The 24,711-nt window shown below is 38.0% G+C and overlaps 1 protein-coding gene across 1 annotated transcript; it reads left to right on the plus strand.

Moving 5' to 3' along the window:
- Nucleotides 1–201: 201 nt before the first annotated feature.
- LOC306770688 (NACHT, LRR and PYD domains-containing protein 12-like) lies at nucleotides 202–23,620 on the plus strand (the record flags this gene model as incomplete). Its single annotated transcript, XM_079259588.1, has 15 exons — nucleotides 202–212; nucleotides 343–428; nucleotides 613–634; nucleotides 2,415–2,602; nucleotides 4,187–5,518; nucleotides 5,657–6,119; nucleotides 8,216–8,389; nucleotides 9,276–9,449; nucleotides 11,834–11,971; nucleotides 13,238–13,290; nucleotides 17,363–17,487; nucleotides 19,583–19,817; nucleotides 20,080–20,342; nucleotides 21,868–21,981; nucleotides 23,444–23,620. 15 exons carry the CDS (start codon nucleotides 202–204, stop codon nucleotides 23,618–23,620), a joined length of 3,555 nt encoding a protein of 1,184 aa, XP_079115714.1.
- Between the last annotated feature and the right edge of the window lie 1,091 nt (nucleotides 23,621–24,711).

Consider the following 24,711-nt stretch of genomic DNA (forward strand, 5'->3'; position numbering starts at 1 on the left):
CTCAATGTTTCACTTTTTTTTTTTCCTCCGCAACTGTGAACCTTCTCAATAAACACGGAATAATTTAGGTGTTATTTGTGTTCATACACATATATTTATATTCATATTTTTATTATTATGATAAATGTTGTTTTATTTAATATTTATTTCGAGATTAAATGTGTCATTTAACCTTTACAATATCTTTGTGGCAAATTTCGCATGTTTCGGAGGTAGTTTGTACAGTAGCTTTCACAAACTCATGATGAGCCCTAGAGCACCGCCCGCCTGCACTGCATTCGGCGCAGGCTGTGTAAGGCAACGAGCGCTCCTGCGCACCTGCGTCTGACGTCGTTTGCTCAGAAAAGACCGCCAACAACAAACCAAGAAGAAGAGGAAGGTCAGTGAGCAGGAGGAGAATCCCGCTGATCGTCAAAAGACCGTTCAAGGTAAGAAAACGAATTTGTTTGTTTTACCTCCAGCTTCAGAAACTGAAAACACACATTAACTTTGAGTGAAAAGTGAATACCGACTTTTAAGATGGAAGAAGCTTGTTTTACACAAAATGCTCCCTCTCACGTCCTCTTCTGACTTCATCTGTTATTTTGTTGCTCTCTACCTTTTTGTTTTTAGCTTTCCTTCCTAAATTCTCAAAGTGAACGCATATGCAGGGACACCATCCTTTTCTATGATTTTATGTGAACTTAAACATTTGTTCTAAAAGTGAGTGAGACATGCATGATTTTTAATACACATTGTGATACTGTTTTGTATTTCTTTTTGTTGAGGAATTGATAACTTAACAGGTGCCTTCGGTCATCAGCATACATTGAATGTAATAAGACCAGTGAATGTTTGTTTTGGCCAGATAAGGCAAGTTTATTTGTATAGAACTTTTCATGTATAGGTGCCTTAAATAAAGCATCTATTATTACTATAAATTTAGGAACATTTAAAAAATGCATGAGAAGTAGAAGAGTTAAAACAAACTATAAACAAACACAACAAACTCTGTCTGTTTATGTTCCAATGAGCATGGTTTTCCAATGTTAAATTTTTCATCTTTGGACTTTTAACAGTTTAGCATCTTATTTAAAAAAAAAAAAAAAAAACATTTATCATTCCCATCCGAATGATTTGAACACCCGGATTTTCATATTTAAAATTATACAAAACATAGCCCTCACAGTGAATATTGGTTTTATTTTTATAGCACAAACAAAGGTAAAGGTCGTGCATCCCGGAAGTGTGAGCATGGGCAAAAGGGTCAAATGACACTTAAACACAATTTTGAGTCAACTTAATTTACCAGAATTATATAAATAATACGCCACCTTGATTTCTATCGTGTTTTTTTTTTTTGGTTTAAAAACGGCAACAGAACACAGACTAAACCAGAAACCAATGCAGGAACAGAATCTAAAATGGAGAAAAAATTCAATATAAACCAAGTATGGGTGTAATGATAGAGTAAACTTTTTTTTTTTACAATGCAAATACTCGAGATATTAATAAAATCACCTGATGAAGATAATTTGATGGAAAACAAGTAGATAAAAAGAAATTGGACAGTTTAACTGTTTTGTTTTACAAAAAAAACCAACAAAAAGTCTTGTTTCTTGGCTGGGAAGCCAAAATTAGTCTAAATCCCCTGGTGTTGTGTATTAGCTTTAGATTCTTACTGGTGGTAATGTCAAAACCTTTATCTCTCTCACTTTGTGCATTTTAAATAGTACAATCAAAACCCAAACAAATGAAAACATGTTGATATTTAAATAAAGGGAATATGTGCATTTTTCATCCTTGGACTTTGACGGGTTCCTACCAATGGAATCACACCAAAAATAAGATTAGAAATTTTTCTATGACTTAATATGAAAGATAGTTTTCACTCTGCAGCAGAAGGCTCTCTATGTATCAACACAATGAAATTTCCCAAGTTATGAATATGAATAAGAAAGATAATTTGTAGGTTAACTTTTTAATCAAATGACTGAATTTATTGAGATTATTTGCAGTTTTTTGGGTAATTACAAGGCTTACAACTATCACCAACACCACCAGCAAGATGACAAAGCATGACAGCACATTACAAATGAACACTCAGAACATCAATAGGTTAACTATCGTCTTATGGATCCACAGAATTACACAGTACCCTGAACAAATTCCAGAAATTTAGTGAGGATTAAATCTAGACCTACACTGATGAGTGTGTTTGTGTTCTCTGCAGAGCTCTGGACCCTGTTGATGTGTGTTAACAAGCAAGATGTTGGAAGCACCTGACTGGCTAACTGTCTGGTTAGACTGGAGCGCAATCTGCTTATGTTATGTCCAAGTCTCCATTTCTCTAATTAATTAGATTTTTTTTTTTAAAATGAGTCCCACTCCTATGTCTTTATATTGAAATTTTTTTTAAACATATATATTTACAGAAGGATGAAGAGGAGTAATGAGGGGGAGCAGCCCTCCTGCTGTCCTCTGTGTCTTGGTGCCCTCAAGGATCCAGTCTCTACAAGCTGTGGACACCAGTTTTGCAGATGCTGCATCAATTCATACTGGGACCAGTCTGCTTCCTCCAGAAGCACCTCCTGCCCCCAATGTGGAAAAAGACCCAGATCTGGTATGTTTTCCTACAACTATATTTCCCCCTCCACAGTCCACCTCCCTCTACATTTAAGCACCTTACTAAATTTTTTTTTTTTTTAAAAATCTTTTGACAAAACTGCACAAAGTACTTTCAGTTCCAATCTGTTGTAATAAATGAATGTAAAGCTAGTGCAAAAAAACCAAATCGGTCTTGGAAAAATTAGAGCACTTTTTTTGATGAACTGTGGGACAAAATACCTGTTGACAGGTGAAGAAGTCTGACTGAAAGAAACAGAAAACATCTGACTGTAGTGGAAACATCAAAGAATTGCCAAATATAATATTAGTTTATGAATGATGTAACATTATAATACTTGTTTGCTTTTTAAGAAAATTGCTATTGATCCAGAATTGGAAAATAATGTAATGATTTTCATAAAATGTTTATTTGTTATTACTTTCGTCAATTTTAGGTTATTTTATCGGCAGCTATATTTTTTCCTTCTTTATTGAGAGGGTATGAATACATTTAAAATCATTATTTACAAGAAGAGACATGATGCAGTGATGAAGCATGTTGTGGTCAGAAAATGAAAAAAGTCTATATTCGAAGTTGGACTTGATTTAAAAAATGTGTCTAATTAATTAAAGGCTTTGTATGAATTAATCTTGATTAATCATATTTTAATCACATAATATTTGCAGCACAACTTTTTAAAAAAAATTTTATTTAAAAGGAGACAAAATGTATGTAATAGACAGATTTTTGTAGATGCTGCATTAATCAATACCGGGAGCAGTCTGTGTCATCCACATTGCAAACTCTGGCTCTAACAGTGTCTTTTTAAAAATACATTTAATTGAATTTCTACTCAAAACTGTTGAAAAAACATAGGAAATATCCCTGACCAAAACTGAACAGACCTAAAATTAAAATATCATTTTATGTATATGAACAGCTACCGTTTATAACATGTTGGAGTATGTTTATGTTTCCATTCACACTCTTCTTTAATACAGTAAAGCATACTGTGTTGTGGCTTCAGTCGGGTCCTACAGCAGAGGTGATCACCTCCTGCTCTGACTGCAGCTGGAAGCTGTGTCATTTGGACGGGAGAGGGGCTTACGCAACAACTGCTGCCAATAACAGAGTAAACGATATGTGCATTCATATCAGGTCTTCAGTAAAACCAGAAAAAGTTGCTGCACTTGCTGATTGTCAATCTTCTTTATATAAAGTCGCTATGAGGGTCTGAAAAGTCGCTAAATGTAGCGCTGAAGTGCTAACTTTTAGTGAAAGTCTGCAGTGTGCATAAGTATAATCAGTGTACCAAGAAATTGTGCACTGATGGGTTCCACGATTTAATACATTAACCTCTGTTAACTCATTTTTTGTAATTTAATTAATCATAACTAACTTGTCAAAGTCCCACCCCTAATATATAATTATTTATGATTTTTCTATGTAGTGTTGAAATGATTTATGCTTCTATCATTTTTAGGAAACATGGTACAGAACTTCTTTAAAAATTCTTTTTAAACATCAAAACACTTTGTTTGGAAATTGATGTGTGTTTCCAGAACACAGGTTAATTATACTATTTGCTTTATTTTCTAGCAGATGTTGGTCTGCAGGAGGTTTTAGATGAACATAAGATCAGTCTGAGGAGGAGATGTGAACATGTGACTGAAGGAACTGATGAAACAGGAAGTAGAACCCTCCTCAACAGGATCTACACTGAGCTCTTCATCACAGAGGGACAGAGTGAAGAGGTTAATACCCAACATGAGGTGATGCAGCTGGAGACAGCTTCCAAGATCAACACCCTCCATGACACTCCAATCAGATGCCAGGACATCTTTAAAGCCTTACCTGACCAACATGGACCAATCAGAGTGGTTCTGACCAACGGCGTCGCTGGTGTTGGAAAAACCTTCTCAGTGCAGAAGTTCACTCTGGACTGGGCAGAGGGCTTGGAGAACCAAGATGTCAGTGTGGTGGTTCTGCTTTCATTCAGGGAGCTGAACTTGATCAGAGAGGATCAGTACGGTCTTCTCCAGCTGCTCCATGTTTTCCATCCAACATTCCAGAAGATCCCAGCAGAGCAGCTGGCTGTCTGGAAACTTCTCTTCATCTTTGATGGTCTGGATGAAAGCAGACTTTCATTGGACTTCAACAACACTGAGCTTGTTTCTGATGTCACACAGAAGTCTTCAGTCAACGTGCTGCTGACAAACCTCATCAAGGGGAATCTGCTGCCCTCGGCTCTCATCTGGATCACTTCCAGACCTGCAGCAGCCAATCAGATCCCTCCTACATGTGTTGACAGGGTAACAGAGGTACGAGGCTTCACTGATGTCCAGAAGGAGGAGTACTTCAGGAGGAGGTTCAGTGATGAAGAGATGTCCAGCAGAATCATCTCCCACATGAAGACATCCAGGAGCCTCCACATCATGTGTGGAATCCCAGTCTTCTGCTGGATCACTGCTACAGTTCTGGAGGACATGTTGACCACAGAGCAGAGAGGAGAGCTGCCCAAGACCATGACGGACATGTACTCACACTTCCTGATGGTCCAGACAAAGAGGAAGAAGAACAAGTACCATGAGGGACATGAGACGAGTCCACAGGAGCTGACGGAGGCTGACAGGGAAGTTCTTCTGAAGCTGGGGAGGCTGGCGTTTGAACATCTGGAGAAAGGAAACATCATGTTCTACCAAGAAGACCTGGAGCAGTGTGGTCTTGATGTCACAGAGGCCTCGGTGTTCTCAGGAGTTTGTACTGAGATCTTCAGAAGAGAGTGTGTGATCTTCCAGAAAGCAGTTTACTGCTTCGTTCATCTGAGTGTTCAGGAGTTTCTGGCTGCGGTCTACATGATGCACTGTTACATCAACAAGACCAAGGTGGTGGAGGAGTTCCTGGGCAAAGACTGGGATGATGGAGGTGACAGTGATTATGACAACTCATTCATTGATGATGATGGCGACGACAGCAATGATGATGATGACTACAGTAGTGATTCATCATCAAAGGATGATGAAGATGCCAATGACCGTAACATATGTTTGGATGTTTTCCTGTTAAGAGTCCTGAAAAAATCCCTGGAGAGGAAAAACGGACACTTCGATCTGTTTATTCGCTTCCTTCATGGCCTCTCTTTGGAGTCCAACCAGAAACTCTTAAGAGTCATTTTTGGTCAGACAGAGAACAGTCCAGAAACCACTCAGAAAGTCATCAGAAATCTAAAAAGCCTGAATGACTGGGATACTTCTCCTGACAGACTTATCAATATCTTCCACTGTCTGATGGAGATGAACGACCTCTCAGATTGTCAGGAGATTCAGAAGTTCCTGATGTCAGAAAACAAATCAAAGAAGAAACTCTCTGAGATCCAATGTTCAGGTCTGGCCTACATCCTGCAGATGTCCGAGGACGTTCTGGATGAACTGGACTTGAACAAGTACAAAACGTCAATAAAGGGAAAACAACGGCTGATTCCAGCTGTAAGGAACTGCAGGGAGGCTCGGTTAGTGCTGATTGCTCTGTTCTGGTAGTCTGTGCCACATATGCGGACACAAATACATGTTTTCTGGGATGAAAAGTGGCTGGCATATAACGACAATAAAATCTGTATTCCATCCTGCTGTAAAAAAGACAAAAACAAAAAATCCCAACCAGCATCACATAAAAATAATGGCTAGAATATTCCGGTGAGGGGAAAAAGAAAATGAAAAGTTCTACCTGTTCAGCTTGGGTTTAACAGCTGTTATTCCTCTTAATTTAATCAGTTTTCTTTTCTGATTGGATTTATTAGTGGTGAGCCTCATAAACCTGTTTAATTTGTTTTAATTAAGTCAAAACTCCTAAACCCAGATACAAAGTACTTAAACCTGCTCCAAATTATTAAAAATTCGTCCCATACATTAAAGCAACTCCATAATGTTGACAGCTTTTCCAGACTGTAAAACTGATCAAAACAGTTAAAAAAAACTAGTCGAAACAGATGAAAGCAGATAGAAACTGCTTAAACCTGCTCCCAACTGTTTAAAACTAGTCGAAACTCAGGTTCAACTCAAGAAAGATGGAGTTATATTGTTTTAAAACATGGTGTTGCCAAATACATTGTTGAATTGTTGACTGCAATTCGATAAAATTATTCCTTTACCAAACCAAGTGCTGTAGATTTATGTCATCATTATTATTTCTTAACTCAGGTGTCTATTATCCAAAGCGCTTTCCAAGTGAGGGACATTATTTAAGCTTTAACAGGTGTCTGCATAAGTTCATGTGTGAAGTAAAAAAAAAAAAAAAAATTATTTGATGTGATCATATTTTCTTTCTAATAATTCTCCAACAAAGCTCTAATACAGTGTTTCTCAATCCTGGTCCTCAGGGACCACAGCTCTGCATGTTTTAGAGATAACCTTTCTTTACTGCAAACACACCTGACTCACATTGGCTCACTGGCAGACTTGTACTTGATGAGCGGTTTAATTAATCTGAATCAGTTGTGCTAGAGTTAGAAAGAACTAAAACATGCAGGGCAGTGGTCCCTGACGACCAGGACTGAGAAATGCTGCTCTCGTGGCACTAAACTGACAAAGTGCATTTTGTCAATAAAGTATTTGTGTTTTGACAAATTTAAAATACATATGCAGCAAATAATGGGGATGTCAATCTGAGCAACACACGTAACACAGCAGAATGCATCTTTTTGATTCACCCCAAAGTGGTTGGGTATCATGAAATTAGAAAAGCTGAGATGATATGAGGCATTATCTTATCTGGGCCGACCAACTCATGTCAGTCTCACAAAGTCAACTTTCACATTTCCCAGCCAACACATCAAAACTATTCTTGCCAAAAGCTGTATATTGTTTCTTGTAACCATTTTGTTCTAATTTTTAGGCTAACCACATTATTCTTCAACCAAAATTCATCTTGTTGATTTTCTATGCTAATTTTCAGTCCATTTGTTGTTCACATTAGTGGCACTTATTCTACTTTTTCTATTCTAGTCATTTAGCATACGCTTTTCTCCTAAGAGACTTACAACTGATACAAGTTAACTACCCTAATAATTTATGTATCATGTCTAGTTCAAAACAACATAGACATGGGTTTACATAGATCCATCTGGCTTTTGTAAAATGTACATCTACAATATCGAGGAATTTTTAAAATGTTACACTCAACAGTTTGATGTAATTTTCATTGTGACTTCTTTCTGAATCTGTTTAGAACACATTTTTGTATTCAGCTTAAAAGTAGTTTAATTAGTTTTATTTTTGTTTGATTTTAAATATGCAACAATTATATTATGCAGTTGAAGAATACTGATTTTATTGAACTTTTGCCTCCTAGACTTTGTGGCTGTGAACTATCAGTTATACACTGTAATGCTGTGGCTGCAGCTTTGATGTCAAACCCATCCCCATTAAGAAAGCTTGACCTGAGTATGAATTACTTTGGGGATACAGGACTGGAAGTGCTGTCCACTGGACTGAAGAATGTACACTGTAAACTGGAAACTCTGAGGTCAGTTCACTTGATGTTTTAAGTTGTTCACTAGTCCATCCACACTGGATAGATTTGTCTTACAAAAGTAGTTTTGAAACATATCTGAGATATTCACTGTAATTTCAGCCTTATAAGATGCGAAATAACAGGAAGAGGCTGTGCTTTTCTGGGGTTAGCTCTGATGGCCAACCCCTCTCATCTGAGAGAGCTGGATCTGAGTAAGAATAAGCTGCAGGATACAGGAGTACTACAGCTGTGTGGTTTTCTGGAAAGTCCACACAGTCGACTGAAGGTTCTGAGGTAAATCTTTGTTGATTTTAAAATGATCTGAACTGTTATTTCATGTTTCTTAACTGTCACATGTTAAAGCTCCACTCAGACTAGATATCCATACCATTGCATACAAGAAAGACTTTATATAAAGAGAACTGAGGCTCAACCAGATCTTTGTGCTGCATGTTCAATATGTTCAATAATACCTGAAGTTCTCCTAATTAAAAATATTCATCTTAGCACCGCCTTACAGTCTCTGGAAGCCTCCCTTGTGTTAGTAGCTGCACCTGTTGAGAAATGCTAGTTTAGATGAAGCAGTTTTTCTGGGTAACTCTGAGAGATTAACAGAATAAAACCAAGTTCAAACATAAATCGGGTTCTACAGATGGTACTAAAGCTGCTATAGCACAGATGATATCAATAGTGAAAAAGATATAGGTTTTCTAACAAATGTTTATGACAAAATCATCACCGCTGAGAGTTTTAAGAATTTATTCCTGAAGCATTATGAACCTTAGTTCGCTTTGCTAGTGTTGTAAATAAATGTGGAGTTCTTGTTCTCCATCAGTTCAATAAGAACATATTCTAGCATTAAAAAGTTTTTTTTTTTTATGCTATTTAACTTTCTTTTCTGATTAAGGAAATTTCTCTAGATCAGATAGACAATTCCTTTTTAATTGCCTCTGATTGAATACTTGTAACTGTACCTCTTTTGACTGATTTCAATGGTTTTTTACGTGCAGCATTGTCTTGTGTTGTAACAGTACTATCTAAAAGGCATCTATGATAATGTTTTTTTTCTTAAACTTTTTTAAATCATAGTGATGATAATAATTCAAACCTAACCTTGTTTAATTAAATATGACAATTATATCCGTTTCAGTTATCCTGAACTTACTAAAATGTTTTCCAGATTGAGGGCTTGCAGCTTGTTAGAGATCAGCTGTCTTCCTTTGGTCTCTGCTCTAAAGTCCAACCCATACCATCTCACAGAACTGGATCTGGGTCAGAACAAGCTGCAGAATTCAGGAGTGAAGCTACTATGTGATCTTCTGGAGAATACACATTGTAGACTGGAGACTCTGAGGTGAGAAATTTGTTTTTTAATTATGTGAAAGGATTTTTATGCTGTTTTTTGTGTATTAATAAATAACATTCTTCCTGTGGGCTCACAAGCTGTGGGAAGTGCCGTAAGGGTGGTGTACAAAGTAAGCTAGACAGGCGCTGAAAGGAGGGATTCTTGGCTGTGGAACTTAGTTTTAAGGGCTTGAAACGCCCCCTCTCTGGGTCTGGGCTGGTGCACAAGGTCAAGAGGTTTCAGCTAGATATGATTGCATAGCTGTCACCTCTCGTACTTCCACCATGACCCTTTGGCTGGTTGCCAGAGAATTTCCCTTGTTTTAAAATCCAGAACTTGACAGGTATGTAACTGGACTCTCCTCAATACATAGCTTAGGCTCTAGAGCCAGTCTTCTTGAGAATAACTGGACTTTCTTACACTCTGGTTGTGCCCTGAGTGAGAGGCAGTGAACAGTTCTGGGCAAAGTCATTTCTCCCCAGCTCAGTGCTTTTAAATTGTGTCTTACTCTGTTAAACCAGAGTGTATACTCACTTCACTTTTGGATGGGAGATGGGTCCTGACTATTGCTTATGCTTGTGTACCAATTAGCAGTTCAGAGTATCCATCCTTTTTGGAGTCCTTGGATGAAGTGTTGGAGGGCGCTCTTAATGGGGATTCCCTCACAATCTGCTTGGAGATTTCAGTGCTCATGTGGGCAATAATGTTGAGTCTTGGAAGGAATGGCTCCACAATTTGGACCTAAGTAGTGTTTTTATTATTGACTTCTATGCTAATCACTGGTTGTCCATATTGAACACAGTGTTCCAACACAAATGTCCAACTGGCACCAGGACACTACAAGCCAGGGGTATTTAACTTGGTCCGCCGAGGCCTGCAATTCAGCAGGTTTCCTATGTATTTCAATTTAATCACACCTGAATCAAATTAAATGGATCTAACAGCTTAACAGGTTCTCCACAAAGACTCATTAATTTCAGTCAGCTGTGTTGGAGCAAAGTTACATGGAAAACCTCGCAGGACCGAGCTGAATACCCCTGCTCTAGACCATGGTTTAATGATTGAATTTGTAGTCATGTCACCTGACTTGAGGCCGTATGTCTTGAACACACAGGTGAATAGAGGGATAACTGTCAATTGATCATCACCTGATTGTGTGTTGGTGCAGATGGTGGGGAAGGATGCTGGTCATGCCTAGCAGGCCTAATGTATTCTGAGGGTCTGCAGGGACTGTCTAGTGGAGTCCCCTGTTAGAAAGAGCTTCAACTCCTACTTCCAGTAGAACTTAAACCATTTCTGTGGTGAAACCAGGGACAGTGTCTGATTGGCCCTCTATCACACCACTGGAGAGAGACAGAAGCTGTGATGTTATGATGGTCTGTGCCTTTTGTGGGGTAATCCTTGAACTCATTTGTGGATCCTGGCAGTGACGGATACTATTAAGTTCCAGGTGGAGTGGTAACGAGCCTTTTTTGACTGGTATTCCAGTGGTAGCCGATTGGCTGGCTAAATGGAAAGCCACTTTGGTGGTCCATGAGGCAAACACTGAAAAGTGGACCATGATGAACGGTGCAGACCTTAACTCGGGACATTGTGGGTTGATGAAACAAATACTTCACAACTTTTTTCAGTCCTACCAACATGTGTTTTAAAAAGAATGCAGAGTGTGGGGACTTGATAGTTACCTATGGAGCTGAGGTTGCAGAAGTCATTGAGATGAGAAACTTGATCATCAATGAGGGGCTTGGTGTAAAATGGTGCTCCACAACATCGAGAGGAGCTAAATTAGGTGTCTGTGGCTGGGCTGCCTCCCCAACACCTCGCTGGGGGAGTTTTTCATGCTGTTCCTACTGGGAGGAAGTTCCAGTACACACTGGAGGGACTATTTCCCTCTGTTAGATTAGGAACGTTTCAGGATTCCCTTGGGGGTGCTTGAAGAAGTCTGAGTCTTCCTGTATAGGCTACTGCTACTGCTCTGATAAGCTGTATAGAATGGATGGATGAGTAATTAATGTTGGAATTGATTGAAAGGACTTGTCATTCTTAATTTATTTTATGTCTGTTTAGGTTGAATAAGTGCCAGGTCACACACGAAAGATGCTATTCCATAGCCTCAGTTTTGAAATCCCAAACTTCCCATCTAAAAGAACTGGATCTGAGTCATAACAAGCTGAAAGATTTGGGTTTGAAGCATCTCTGCAGCGGACTGAAGAATCCTAACTGTAGAGTGGAGAGTTTGAGGTTAGACCACTGCCATTTCTTTCTTGTAGATGTGCTCCTTTTACAGAATATTTGCTAATAATTTCTTTTGCAATTACAATATGATGACTTTTTAACTTTTTCAATATTTCCTGTAAGTGCAGACTTCAAAAGTGTGGGGTTTCGGAAATCAGGTCTTTGGTTTCGGTTTTGATGTCTGATTCCTCCCATCTTAAAGAAGTGGACCTGAGAAACAATGAGATATCGGTTTCGGGAGTGAAGGAGCTATTTGATTTCATGGAGAGTCCACATTGTAGACTGGATATACTCAGGTGAGAAGAGGGAAGGGTTCAGTCCACGGGGATTAACTTTTTTGTAAATTATATTAGCATTGCGGTCAGTAAAGCTGCCTTTCAGTTAAAAATGTTTACTGTGGGCTCATGTAGAAAAAAGACAACTTCATAAGCATTGTATGCATTTTTGTGTGAAAACATGAAAAAAGCAGGAAGCACAGTCAGTATGAGCTTAAAGTAATGCTGGTGTCATCCCAACTTCATTGGAATTGTAGTGCTGCCGTTGTATTAACAGTATTGTGCCTTCAGCTTTACTTCAAACATAATCTAACAGTTAGAGCTTGTTACATACTCATCTAGAAGAGAGAACTTTGTTCTTGTATTCAAGGACACAAGTTCAAGAAAAACTTTTCATCTGGTCAAGTCATCTGCTAAGAGAAGCTTGGAGGGGTGAATACTGCAGGGGACGTCTATGTTTTAACACAAAATTGTTGGTACCCTTCAGTCAATGAAAGAAAAACTCAAAATGGTCACAGAAATAACTTTAATCTGACTAAAGTAATCATAAATACAAATTCTAAGATATTTATCCAATGAAAGTCCGATATTGCTTTTCAAACGGGCTTCAACGGAAATATATAAAAAATAAACTCATGAAACAGGCCTGGATAAAAATCACAGTACCCTTAATATTTTGTTGCACAACCTTTTGAGGCAATCACTGCAATCAAACCTTTCCTGTAACTATCAATGACAATTCTGCTCCTGTGTCAATTTGCAGAAAGTTAATTCCACAGTTTTTATTTATTCGCATTAAAATGGACAATTTCACATTGGTGTTTCTGTAGTACTGGAAGACTTTTATGAAAAGCACGTACAAGTAGACGCACACAATATTGGCCCAATACTAGTATCAGTTTTGGTGCATCCCTAAAATCAACCCTTATCTTGTGGTCAACAGTACCCTCTGTGGTATCCAGAAACTAATCAGTCTTGGTTTTTTTTTTAACTGTCACTGCACAATTGGGTTATAATTTTCAGGATCAATAAAATTAGAATAAAGATATCTCACTCTTCAAGTAGTGTTTTTAGCATTTTTCAGAATCATTAAGACTTTTCTAAATACTATAAAGCCAAACTGATATTAATTTTTCTTTTTCTTTTTTTTTGTAATAAACGTTTCTTGACCATTTTTTCATGGGTTGGGCTAAAGGGCTAAAGAGAAAGTCATGTTTCTTTCAGTTGTTTTACAAGTATATTTGAGTTAATCACTGTGAACTTGTCCAGACTTTCCAATGCTGGCAGTTCTATCAAGTTGACTGGAGCCAAGAAGAGTGGAAGGGCTGGTGTGATGGAAGGTGAACAGAGACCAGAATATTCTGGATCCAGCTGTGTTCCCAGAATCTCGTCCAAAAATGCTCTTTGGGACTTTGACTTCACTGATGAACCTGGAACTTCGGGTGTCAAGTAAGATACTGCTCCAACTGTAAACTGGCTTTAAGTTGTACATCCCATTCAAGCACATTAAAGCAAATCACTGGTGCTGTGGCAGTATCAATGTTCACTGACTGACAGGCCATTATTTCAGTGTTTAAGTTGTATTTAAATATTTGTTCCTGCAGGATGGATGGATGCAGAAACCAATTTCTATCCCACACACAGCAAGATTGTGAGTATATGAATGATTCAGTCTTTTAGTCTAATGGAGGAAATGTATCTGAGAAAAATATATTTGAAGTGTACACAGGAGTACTGGCTCATGATCTTTATCATGGGGGTGAAGCAATACATCACCCTACATCAGTTACATGGTCTGAGAGCCAATGGCATCTATTAAATATGTAAACAGTTTACAAATCAATACAATAACTATTTATCAAACATTTTATTATAAAATTTGAGTTCCTCTGGCGTGTTGTTTTCTGTATATTATTAATAAATTCAGCCATTTTTTAGACAATTTAAATGAGTCTATATAAAGACAACATGAGTCTAGTGATTTTTCTTTAGCAGTAAGCTGCAGCTGCCCCCCTGTCCCTCTTTTGTTTGTCAATGTTGAAAATTCCCTTTAGTGACCAGACTGCAAGCGCAGCTTAACACTCTCTTTACTTGTGCCGAAATAAGTATAATTCAGCAGTTTTGGGAGGCAGAATAAACGTGCAAGTGTCTTCTGAGCAGTATGTGGCTTATTAATAATGCTGAAACCAGAATTCCAAGATCATTAAGCCTCTTTCTGCCTCTAATCTTAGTTGCAGTAATTTAAGTTTTAGATTTACTTCAGGTCAACATAGCAGCCATATAGGGCTGGGCGATATATCAAATATACTCGAGATATCGTGGCTAGTCCCCTGTGGGATATAGAAAATGTCCATATTCGTCATATTCGAGTAGCCTGTTGTCACGGAGTTGTTTTTAGCTGTTGGCGGGGTTTTCTCACTCCTCCTCGATTCTCTGCACCGCTCTGCACAGAGTTAAAGCAAGCGCACCTTGTTACGTACATAACGTGAGCTACGTGCTACATCATGACAGGCAGCGTGTAGCCACTGTTGCCAACTTGGCGACTTTCTCGCTCAATCTGGCAACTTTTTTTTGTGAAAAGCGACTAGTGACAAATCTAGCGACTTTTACTGGAGACTTTCCTGGTGTTTTGGCGACTGACTTTAAAGCGCATATTGTAAAGTTATTGTCAGAAGGAGAGTCTCTCCCCGTCCTAAAGCACTCAGTCGGCTCCGGATGCAGCTGCAGCCAGTCAGAGGAGCAGAGAGGACACCTGCACGACTCCACCTACAGTCAAAATGCCAACAGCCAAATCCGCCACTGATCCCGCTCTGGATTACAGAGTGGGACGTAAAGTTTTTCACGTCACGCAAAAATAATTAATTATATTTGATTACATTCACAGCCCCTGTCACTTACTCACCTCATCCACTGTGTGTGTGACACAAGCATATTTATCTAGCTCGTCATGTCTCTAGAAAGTACAGAAAGGAGTGGGAATCAAACCCTAAATTAAAAGCTGGCTGAAGCCGTTTCTTGGAGACGTTACGAGGACATTCTGCCTGTATTATAAGACTGATCTATATGCTAAACTCTGTGATTAAAAATAATACACGACAACTCTAAAACATATCCATAAAGCAAAGCCTTATAATAGTTCTACCCAAAGCAAGTTAAAACAAACAAAAAAAAACTAAACTAAAAGTAAGAAATCTACAAAAATAAAAAACATAAATGTATTTTTGTCAAAGTGTCTTTATTGGGTCACTGTGCCAGTCCCAAGCCCAGATAAAGGAAGAGATTTGGACATGCAGCTAGCTATTCCACAAAACAAAACAATCCTTGGTTAAATTTGATATTTGATAATCTAACATTTAATAAAGCAGGACAAAGCTGATTTATACAATGTGGGTTTAATGGCATTCAGAATTATTTTTTTTTAAAGGGATAGCCTGTTTCAGTGGCTAAAAAAATAAAAACAATAACTATTAGAAAAAGTTTATTCATAGTACTAAACATCTTTAGGATGGTTTTGACTGACTGAACATTTGTTTCTCCCACGTTATTCCTCTCTCCTACAAGGTCCATTTTTTATCCATTACATTGTCCATTATTACATGCAAGTGAAAAATTATGCAAATTAGGCGATGACATCATTTAGCGACTTTTAGAACAGCCAATAGCTACTTTCTTTACTGAGGAGTTGGCAACAGTGCGTGTAGCAGCTTTAGCGTGTAGCAGTAGCAGCGCGAGTTACAAAAAATGGAGGAAGAATTTGTTCTAAAGAAAAATAGTACAGGATCCATCATCTGACGGTGGTTTGGATACTGGAGAGAGGATGTTGACCAAACAACTGTCGTATGCAAAGTATGTCGCAAAAGTGTCGCCACAAAAGGTAGTAGTACCACAAATTTAAAATGACATGTTTCTGCCACTGCTTTAACTGTTCAATAAATACGGTTTTGATCAATTTGCTTTCTTACAATTCCATCCTTTTGGCATGAATGTTTAAAATCAGGATATCTTAATGCAGTATGAACAATTATGCTTTAATGGAGACACAAAATCATCTTACTGATGTGATTGTATGCACCAAAGCATTAATTCAAGGCTAAGGTAAATATCGAGATATATATCATATATCATGACATGCCATGAAAATATCAGGATATTACTAAAAGGTCATATCGCCCAGCCCTACAGCCATGTTAGCCCTATATTTTCTACATTCATAACATTTGTCCTGATTTTCTGTGGGTTGATTTCATTCATTCAGAACCACTAATTTACCAGATGGCTGTGGCAGTGTGCCTGAAATAAAGACGTCAGCAAAGATATCTGGTTGTTTCTTATCCATCACCTGCTGCATGTTCCACTCCATGATCCAGTATAGTTATAGTCAGGGAAACAGCTTATTTCCCACAATTGTAAAGAACACAAGTTCATGAAGTGCAAACTACACATCCTTTTACTTACTAAGAGTCTTCAATACTACCAGAAAAGTAACTATACTTATTGATATTTTTTCTCAAAATGGACTCACTAAAAGGATCTGAAAAACAGCACAAATGTTGATAAATATTTCACAATTAAATGCGGTTTGTTTTTTTTATGAGGTAATCTTTCTGTAATTAATATTAATTCCTGCATTAAAGTCCCACCCCTGATTGAATCAAAATCTGATTGTGACGTAATTTGAGAATTGAGTCAGTGTCCACTAAATTATTTTCTTCTGTAGAATTCAAACTTATTTACACCTATATTTTTTCAAATCAACTTGCTTTTCTTAGCTACTTTGTCCCTATGGGGGAAAGAAGGCAAATCATTTTTTTTAATTGCTATTACTACTTACCCCATTAAAAATTATTAAGCTTAGTGGAAAAGTAAATGACTGAACTCAGACTGTATCCATGGGCCACAAAAATCTTTTTTCATACACATTTATATTCCTAATCCTCTAGTGTGTTTTAGTTTTTATGCATAAATAATGATGAGCTTTAGTACTAACAGTTCTAAGTTCCTTTTTAGTTTCTATAGCAGCGTATAAATTAAATACAGGTACGATCAATAAGCAAATCAACCCATTCTTAACCAATTTCTCTGTCAGTCAGATTTTTTGTAAAGTATTTTTAATACAAAATAAATGTAGCAGAAAGTGCAAATGTAAAACCGGGAAAAACAATAAAAATTAAGGTTAGAAAACAACACATCAACCACACATCAGCTCGGCTTCACGAAAGGATTTATTTGTAATATTTAAAATGATCTAAAAATCAATCTAGGTTTGCATTAAAAACAATGTTTTGTTTTTTTAAGGCTGGATTGATCATTTTTAAAATTTACTTTGTAAAAACTTTCTCAGACTGTGTTGGAGGGTTTTTGTGTTTGTTATCCCATCTGTGGACATCTGCTGTGTTTTGTTTTCACCCTTAGATAAGTCTGATTGCTCATCTGATCTGACATCAAACTTGCACTTTGAGGTGCCAGACGACCATCAACTCTTCAAACAACGGAAGCTTTTGGGTAGTGACAGTCCGACTGTCCCAGCTCATTGGAAGGTAAAGCCAATATACACTACTCATAAGCAAAATATCCCTAACAAGTTAGGTAAATTCGAATCGAAGTGTACAACTGTTCCGTGTTTAATAATAATTGCACAGTACGCTGTTCTCTGACAAAGTAATTAACAGCAAAAAAAAAAAAAAAATCCAAATAAGTATCTGAAACATGAAAAGGCCACTAATTTTTTTAAAATCAGTTATAGATGGTATGTAAAGATTACTCTTCCTATTCTGACATCATCAAACATGATACTGGCACATCACTTACAGAGTTGTTAACATTTTTATGTTGTGGTATACTCACCACTGTTAGGTTTTGTTTCAATAAATTGAATAATTCTACATAAATTTGCTAGATTATTGACATAATAATCAGTGTAGTGTGAAATTTTTAACATTTTCTGTATATTTCTCCAAAATATTGAATATCCTTAATTTTTTGTGAGGGGTGTAGGACTGAAAATATATAAGCTGAGTTGATTGTTACGAGTTGGCCAGTTAGCCTCCAGTCTTGTGCTTTAAACAGTTTTATGCTTTATGTTTCAGGATGCCCAAGCTGAACTACTGAATGAGTCTGGAAATCCATTATACAGGTAACCAAAACACAAAATGCCAAAAACATATAACTAACGCTCTTCATGTGGGTTATTACCGAAGTGGCAACCTCCTAAAAGTGAATCCACCAGGGGCTCCAAAACAGAGCAAATCCCCATAGATTCCCATGGTAAAAAGACCAACTCCACAGCAGAAATAATGTTTACAGGCTGGTACAAAAAACACCTTAGGTGTAATAGGTCTGGTTTACCTTCATGAAAACTGTGGGGGGAGCGATTTATTTATTTATTTATTTTTAATTTTTGACCAACTCATCCATTTATAGCCAATTTTATCTTGAAATTCTGCATAATTGGGGGCATGTTCCTTTGATTTTGCTTTGGCTGCCTACCTCTGTTAGCTGCTTAGCTCGGGGTTAGCTTGATAAGCTCTTAGCTACAGATATGTCAATCATCCACCCCACGTTCACAGCGTCCTTCTCAGCTTTACCTCTGCCGATTTCTGTATTTTCTGATAACAGCACGCTTGACATAGCCAAGATGGCGAATTGAGCTTAAATTCAGCTCTTTAGTAATCTACGGGTGACGCCAAAGAGACTCTGTCCATCTTTTAAATACAGTCGATGGCTATCTCCCTTCAGCTAGAAAATTTTAGCGTTCCCACTACAGCTTAGTGCGGTTGTTTTCTGATGTTCATAGAATTTTTCACCATACTAGGATTTCTGTCTTGATGCCAAGAAAATAGTCAACACTGAATACTGGATTTTTAATACTGCTGAAGGGAAGAGCATTTAAGAGAATTTATGAATTGGTCACTTCGGATGATGCACCTTTTATCTCTATCTTTTTGTAACCTTTTATATACCTTTTTTATATACCTTTAACCTTATATAACCTTTATCTTAATGTAAATCTGGGCAGTTTACCCCCTGTTTGGTTTGTGGACAAAAAAAACATGGTTCTAAAGAAAAGTTTGTCATGGCCCAACTTTACTTCTCAAAGATAAGGATCAATACCAATTTGTGCCCAATCATAAATTAAATATTCTATCAAGGACTTCCAGTGATTCACACAGCTGAGTAGCCAGGCTTCACTGGAGCACCTGCACTTCCCTCCACATTATAACTGCAAGACATTATTTAGTGTTTGCATGCTCTTCCCGTGTATGCATGGGTTCTCTCCAGGTACTCTGGCTTCCTCCCACTGTCCAAAGACATGCATGTTAGCTTCATTGGTTCCTCTTTTCTTCAGGAGTAAGTGTGAGCGTGAAAGGTTTTTTGTCTCTGTGTGGCCCTGTGAAGGACTGGCGACCAGTCCAGTGTGTACCCTGCCTCTTGCCCAATGATTGCTGGCATAGACTCCAGTTTCTCAGCAACCCTTAATCGGACTAAATGGTTTGGAAAATGAATGAATGGATGTTGTGTATAGTCTGTCCTCTGACATGACTTGTAAATCTTGAGTTTTTGGGCTCCACACTTTAACAGACTTTCCTTATCACTTACTGATTACCATATGACACCTTTTTGGTGACCTTTTAGCTCAACATTTCATTCCACAGGCTTAGGTCTCCAGGTCCAGGTATGGTCCAGTGTACCCGGACTGGACTCATTTTTGTTCTGATTCGAGAGGCAGAGTTGCAGTACAAAACCATCCAATGGGATGAGGACAAGCTCCAGTCATTCGGATTTAGACCTGCAGGGCCACTTTTTGAGATCAAGTGTTCTGAAGATGCAGTTTATCAGCTCCAACTTCCACACTGTGAAACAAGCAATGGTGAGCAAAATATATGTTCCAGTTATCTGATCAACACAATTCTGTTCTTAATTGTTAGAAGCTATTGTCAGTATACATTCATTGTTGTAGCTAATGAGTTAGGTTGTAATAAATTGGGGCTCTTGTAGAGGAAAGTAGTTCATTTTCATAATGCACTATTTTCAAACCTTTATGTATTGTTATATAATGCATGAATGACTTAATGAGGACTGACACTGTATGCCTTATAATTAAACAAATGTCACCCTTTGTGTTTTCACAGCTCCTCATTCTGAAAGCCTGTCTGTCATCCACATCTCTGATGATGGGATGAGCATCCTTAAGCCCCTGGCGATCACAGACACTCATGTGATTGTGAATGTCTCTAATCTTTCTGCCTTTGGCCTTGTCTGGAATTTCTTCAAGAGGTGTTTCACAAAACCAATTAAAAGCCAAGTCTTGCTGTTTCTCCGACCACCAAACCCTAAAACAAAGACTCGGAACCTCAACGTGTTTCTGCTGCCATTTAATACCCCTGTGGACGAGGTAAAGATTTTCAGTGATATTTTAAATAAGCATGCCCACAATTGTTGCTCTGCTCAGCTATGTAGTTTTAATTTTAATTTTATTTCTCAACATTTTTTTTTTTTTTTTTTTTTTTTTTTTTTTTTAAAAAATCTGGTTAATTTGCTATAATTTTTAAAATTTTTTTTTTTCGACAGGGACATTGTATTTGTACAGAGTCACACAAGTTTGTAGCTGAAGCCATGCCGTGGCGTTTTATCCAAAGCTAAATCTCAACTCTTGTCTCTGGTTCAGCTTTTTTACACCACAATAGAATTAGGGCTGCAACTAACGATTATTTTAATAGTCGAGTAATCTGTAAATAATTTTTTCAATTAGTCGATTAGTCACAATTATTTCTGTCCCGCCCACCATCTGTGCTTCCAGTTGATGCAACTCTCTTTACAGGTTCCAGTATGTTTTACCCCACTCTCTTCATTTGCATCATATGAATGTTCCCCTGATTCCCAGTCAGTCACAACATAATGTCCTTTAGTAAGTTAAAAGAACGACTCCTGAACCAGATGAATATTAAATTTAACTTAACAGCTTACTAATAATTTATTTTGAAACATTCAAACTTAGCTATAGTGTCATATCCAAGCTGTAGAGAATTTGCCTCAAAAGGAAAACAAAAAAAAGAAAAAAAATTTAACATCCTTATTTTCGTAGAATTGCATTGAAATGATTATTTATAGCACATCGCTACTCGCTAATGCTAATTTTGCCATCCGGAATGCTGGAAACCATGACTCTGGGGTGCTTTCATTTCGGATGCTCATGCATGACTGTTGTGCTGCCGTGGTACGCCAACTCTGCGTGGCAGACGACACATTTCACTTGTTTGACACTTTGTTTGGCATGAAATATCCCCAAACTCCGTCCGTTTCTTCTTCGTTGTTTAAACAAAATGACAATACTGCCCCCAGCACTTCCTGTGGTGCTTTGCTTCATTTGCCTGGTGTTTAGAGTTCTTATGTCTGAAAAGCCGTGGTTGGTAAAAGATGTTAGGAGCAGCCTGGAGCAGCGTTTTATTAGCAAAGCCGTCACAAGCATTTATAACGCAACGCGTCGACAATGAAATTTTGCGTCAATTAATTTTTGTTGTTGACTTTGTCGACAATAGTTGCAGCCTTAAATAAAATGCAATGATTCATTGGAAAATGTGCATCAGACTCACATATACCCATTATATACTTTGTTCACACACACACACACACACACACACACACACACACACAAATAAATTACAACTATATAGACATCTACAGCTCATCTATAGCCCACTGGGAAAATGTTTGACTTTTTTATGTCTGCAGTTCAGTTAAAAGCGTCCAGCAAGCTATTTTGGTGTGATTGTATACAGCCCAAAAACTCTAGTTGTATGGCTTTAATTGTTTTCTGTGTCAAAATTGAATTCTAGACAGAATGTGATATTAAAATCACCATCGTTCTGTCAGGTTGTGTTGTGAATGAAACCTCTAAATAAAATGTCATGTCACTTAAGGTCAGAGCACAGCAACGAGGATCTGATTTCATTCAGTCACCCTCTAACTGTAAACTCATCAAAGATCAGAGTTACACTGTTCACTGTCCGGAGGCCCTGAAAGTCCAGCCTAAGGTGAGTTTTTCCAGTTCAGGGGACTCATGTATGAAGGAGTCTGTAAATTTCCTACTAAATGATACCCTATGACCAAAACTTGGAACGTACTTAGACACAAAAATATTCAGATGTATAAATCTGTGTGTACACTTGCTCCTTGCTTCCTTACCACAGCTCCATGACTGCGTTGTCTCTTCCCATTCATAAATATGCAAATGACAATAACAGGAGCTCCTGGATGTAGCAGCAACATTGCCATGATCACAACAACGGTCCCTAGAGTGGAGTGTTGTTGTGAAAATGGGTTGCAAATAGTCAGGGTCCCTTAAAGTAACTATACACCTAAATCTCACTTTTAAACAGAGGAATGTAGGAATAATTTGAACTGGTTTTGTGAGCAACATTGGAGTGGTGAAAACAAAGCTGGCTAATGCGTTTGCCACTATCTTTTCTCCCAATCTGGATGCAGACTTGCAATATGACTATTTAATCTAAGAAACTAGAGCAGAGGTGTCCAGCTCCGGTCCTCGAGGGCCAGAATCCTGCAGGTTTTCTATGTATCCCTGCTCAGACACACCTGATTCAAATTAATTAGTAGTAGAGCTTAATCAGTTGTGCACGTCATTGGCTGTTTGATCCATTTAGTGGAAGCTAGATGTGTTGGAACAGGAATACATGGGAAACCTGCTGGACAGCGGCCCTTGAGGACCGACTTTGGACACCCCTGAACTAGAGAATAAAACAGTGATGTGTGGAAGGAGTTGATGATACTGCTCATTAGACGTCACCCATAGTTGGAACAATGAATTGAATGAATGAAGAGATGTGACATTCTGTGTCCAGGAGACTTTACAGGAAAACAAGCCTTGGTCCTTGAGGGCTGGTGTCCTGCAGATTTTCCACCTATGTACAACACACTAAAAGTGTATGTAGGCTATTTGAATCTGAGACGGAAATTGGATCAATCACATCTGTTCCAGATTATATATGAAATTCCACTTTTTGGACATTTCTGCTATGGCTTTCATTGTTATTTTGATAAAAGGTAAAAACTTGGTGTTATTTCCATGTTTATTAATGGGATGAGACACAGCGGTCCTGGAGCTTCGTTCAGTTCCAACTCAGTTTGGGAGTGTCAAGGAAAGACACGCAGGAATATTGCCATGCACGGATTCATCCAACTGAATATTTTTGGATGCAAGAACTTTTGTACTTTTTGTTGTACATTCTTAATGAAATCTGTGCAGTCCTTTGTACATGAGGCCCCAGATGTCTCAAAACGCGCACTTTTAGCCTTTTCTGCTTAGGTTGCTGCGCATGTGGGCGGTGTCTTAAGGTTCTATAGTTTGCTGGATTTAAATATGAAAAGTTATTCTGAAGTTTCAGTTTTTATCGTGGAGTACTTTGGATGATTAAGCACTGGTGGGTGGAGAACTGCACTGACCAACATCAGTTTGTGATTACATCTTGTGGTATTCAGAAAGCGGATTTTGACCTGGACTTTGGGCCAAACTACCATCCAACATTTGTGATCCGGCTTGCTACAAACACAGAAGAAGTGGCTGTGACGGTCCGAGACAGCACACAGATGGAAGTTTGGGAGCATGAAGTTTATTTGACTGGTGAAGTCCCACAACTACATTACATTGTCACTTGAAAGGATAAAAATAAATGAATTAAACAAATAGTTTAGCTTCAGATTTTTGTTTAATTCACTTTAGCTGATTTAAAAAAAAAAAAAAAAAAAGGTCAAGCTGAAATGGTTTTCTGTTTTTACACGCATGAAGTGGTCTTCTGTGGAACATAACAGGTTTTTCTCTGCTCATCTCTCAGATATTCTTCAAAATGAAAATAATCCACTGAGGCTTCAAAGTGACTCACCAGAGCAGAAATTGTTTTCAGTTCGGAGAACGTTTATTCGGTCAGTGTCTGAACCTACTTTAAACCTGTTACTGGATGAACTTCTGCACCACAAAATTATAAATGCCGAAGAGATGGACACTGTCAAAGCTAAATCAAAAGCTGACATGGCTCGGGACGTTATAGATGTGAGAAACAAAGGAACAGAAGCCAGCCAGTTACTAATTGATGTTATTCGTCGTGAAGATCCACACCTTTTCCAAAACCTGCAACTGAACTGACGCAGAAATTATGCTCTGAAAAAGTCATGATCAAGATGATGTAAGTTAATCTGCTCTGGGAGCAGTTCCACACCCTCATAGAGAGTCTTTCTGTCTCAGTGAGCATTGGATGAAAAACGTCTTGGAATTACAAACTAAAGCTTTGAAGTTTAACAGCTAAGCTCTGAAAAGCTCAAATCCAGTAAAAAGAAGAGGCTGAATGTGTTGTGGAGAAAACCTTTTTATAACATCTTAACTGAGTCGGTGGTCAACAAATGATGCTGCACCAAGTCTCTTTGCACCATCCCAATGAGAAGCTGAGCTCTGTAATACCAATTTGTCTACCAGTTGGAGTGGAACAATTGGGACCATACTGATGGCAAAGAAAAAAGCTGCAACGCCGATCCCATAAGGTTATCTCTGGACAAATTTCTGCAAGTTGCAGCTGGAATTTAAAAGCTGCAGCAACAAAACCCTGATTTTTTTTTATTGATTTTTTTTTTTTTTTGGTAATGTGGATAAGTTTGTTTAACCAGGGTTTCTATGAATAAATGGAATTATTGTTTAGCTGAAGTGCCCATCGCAGGGCCACATAGAGACAAACAACCACCCATGCTCACCCCTATGG

Source organism: Telmatherina bonti, assembly GCF_933228915.1.
Source record: "Telmatherina bonti genome assembly, chromosome: 20".
Classification (NCBI taxonomy): Eukaryota; Metazoa; Chordata; class Actinopteri; order Atheriniformes; family Telmatherinidae; genus Telmatherina; species Telmatherina bonti.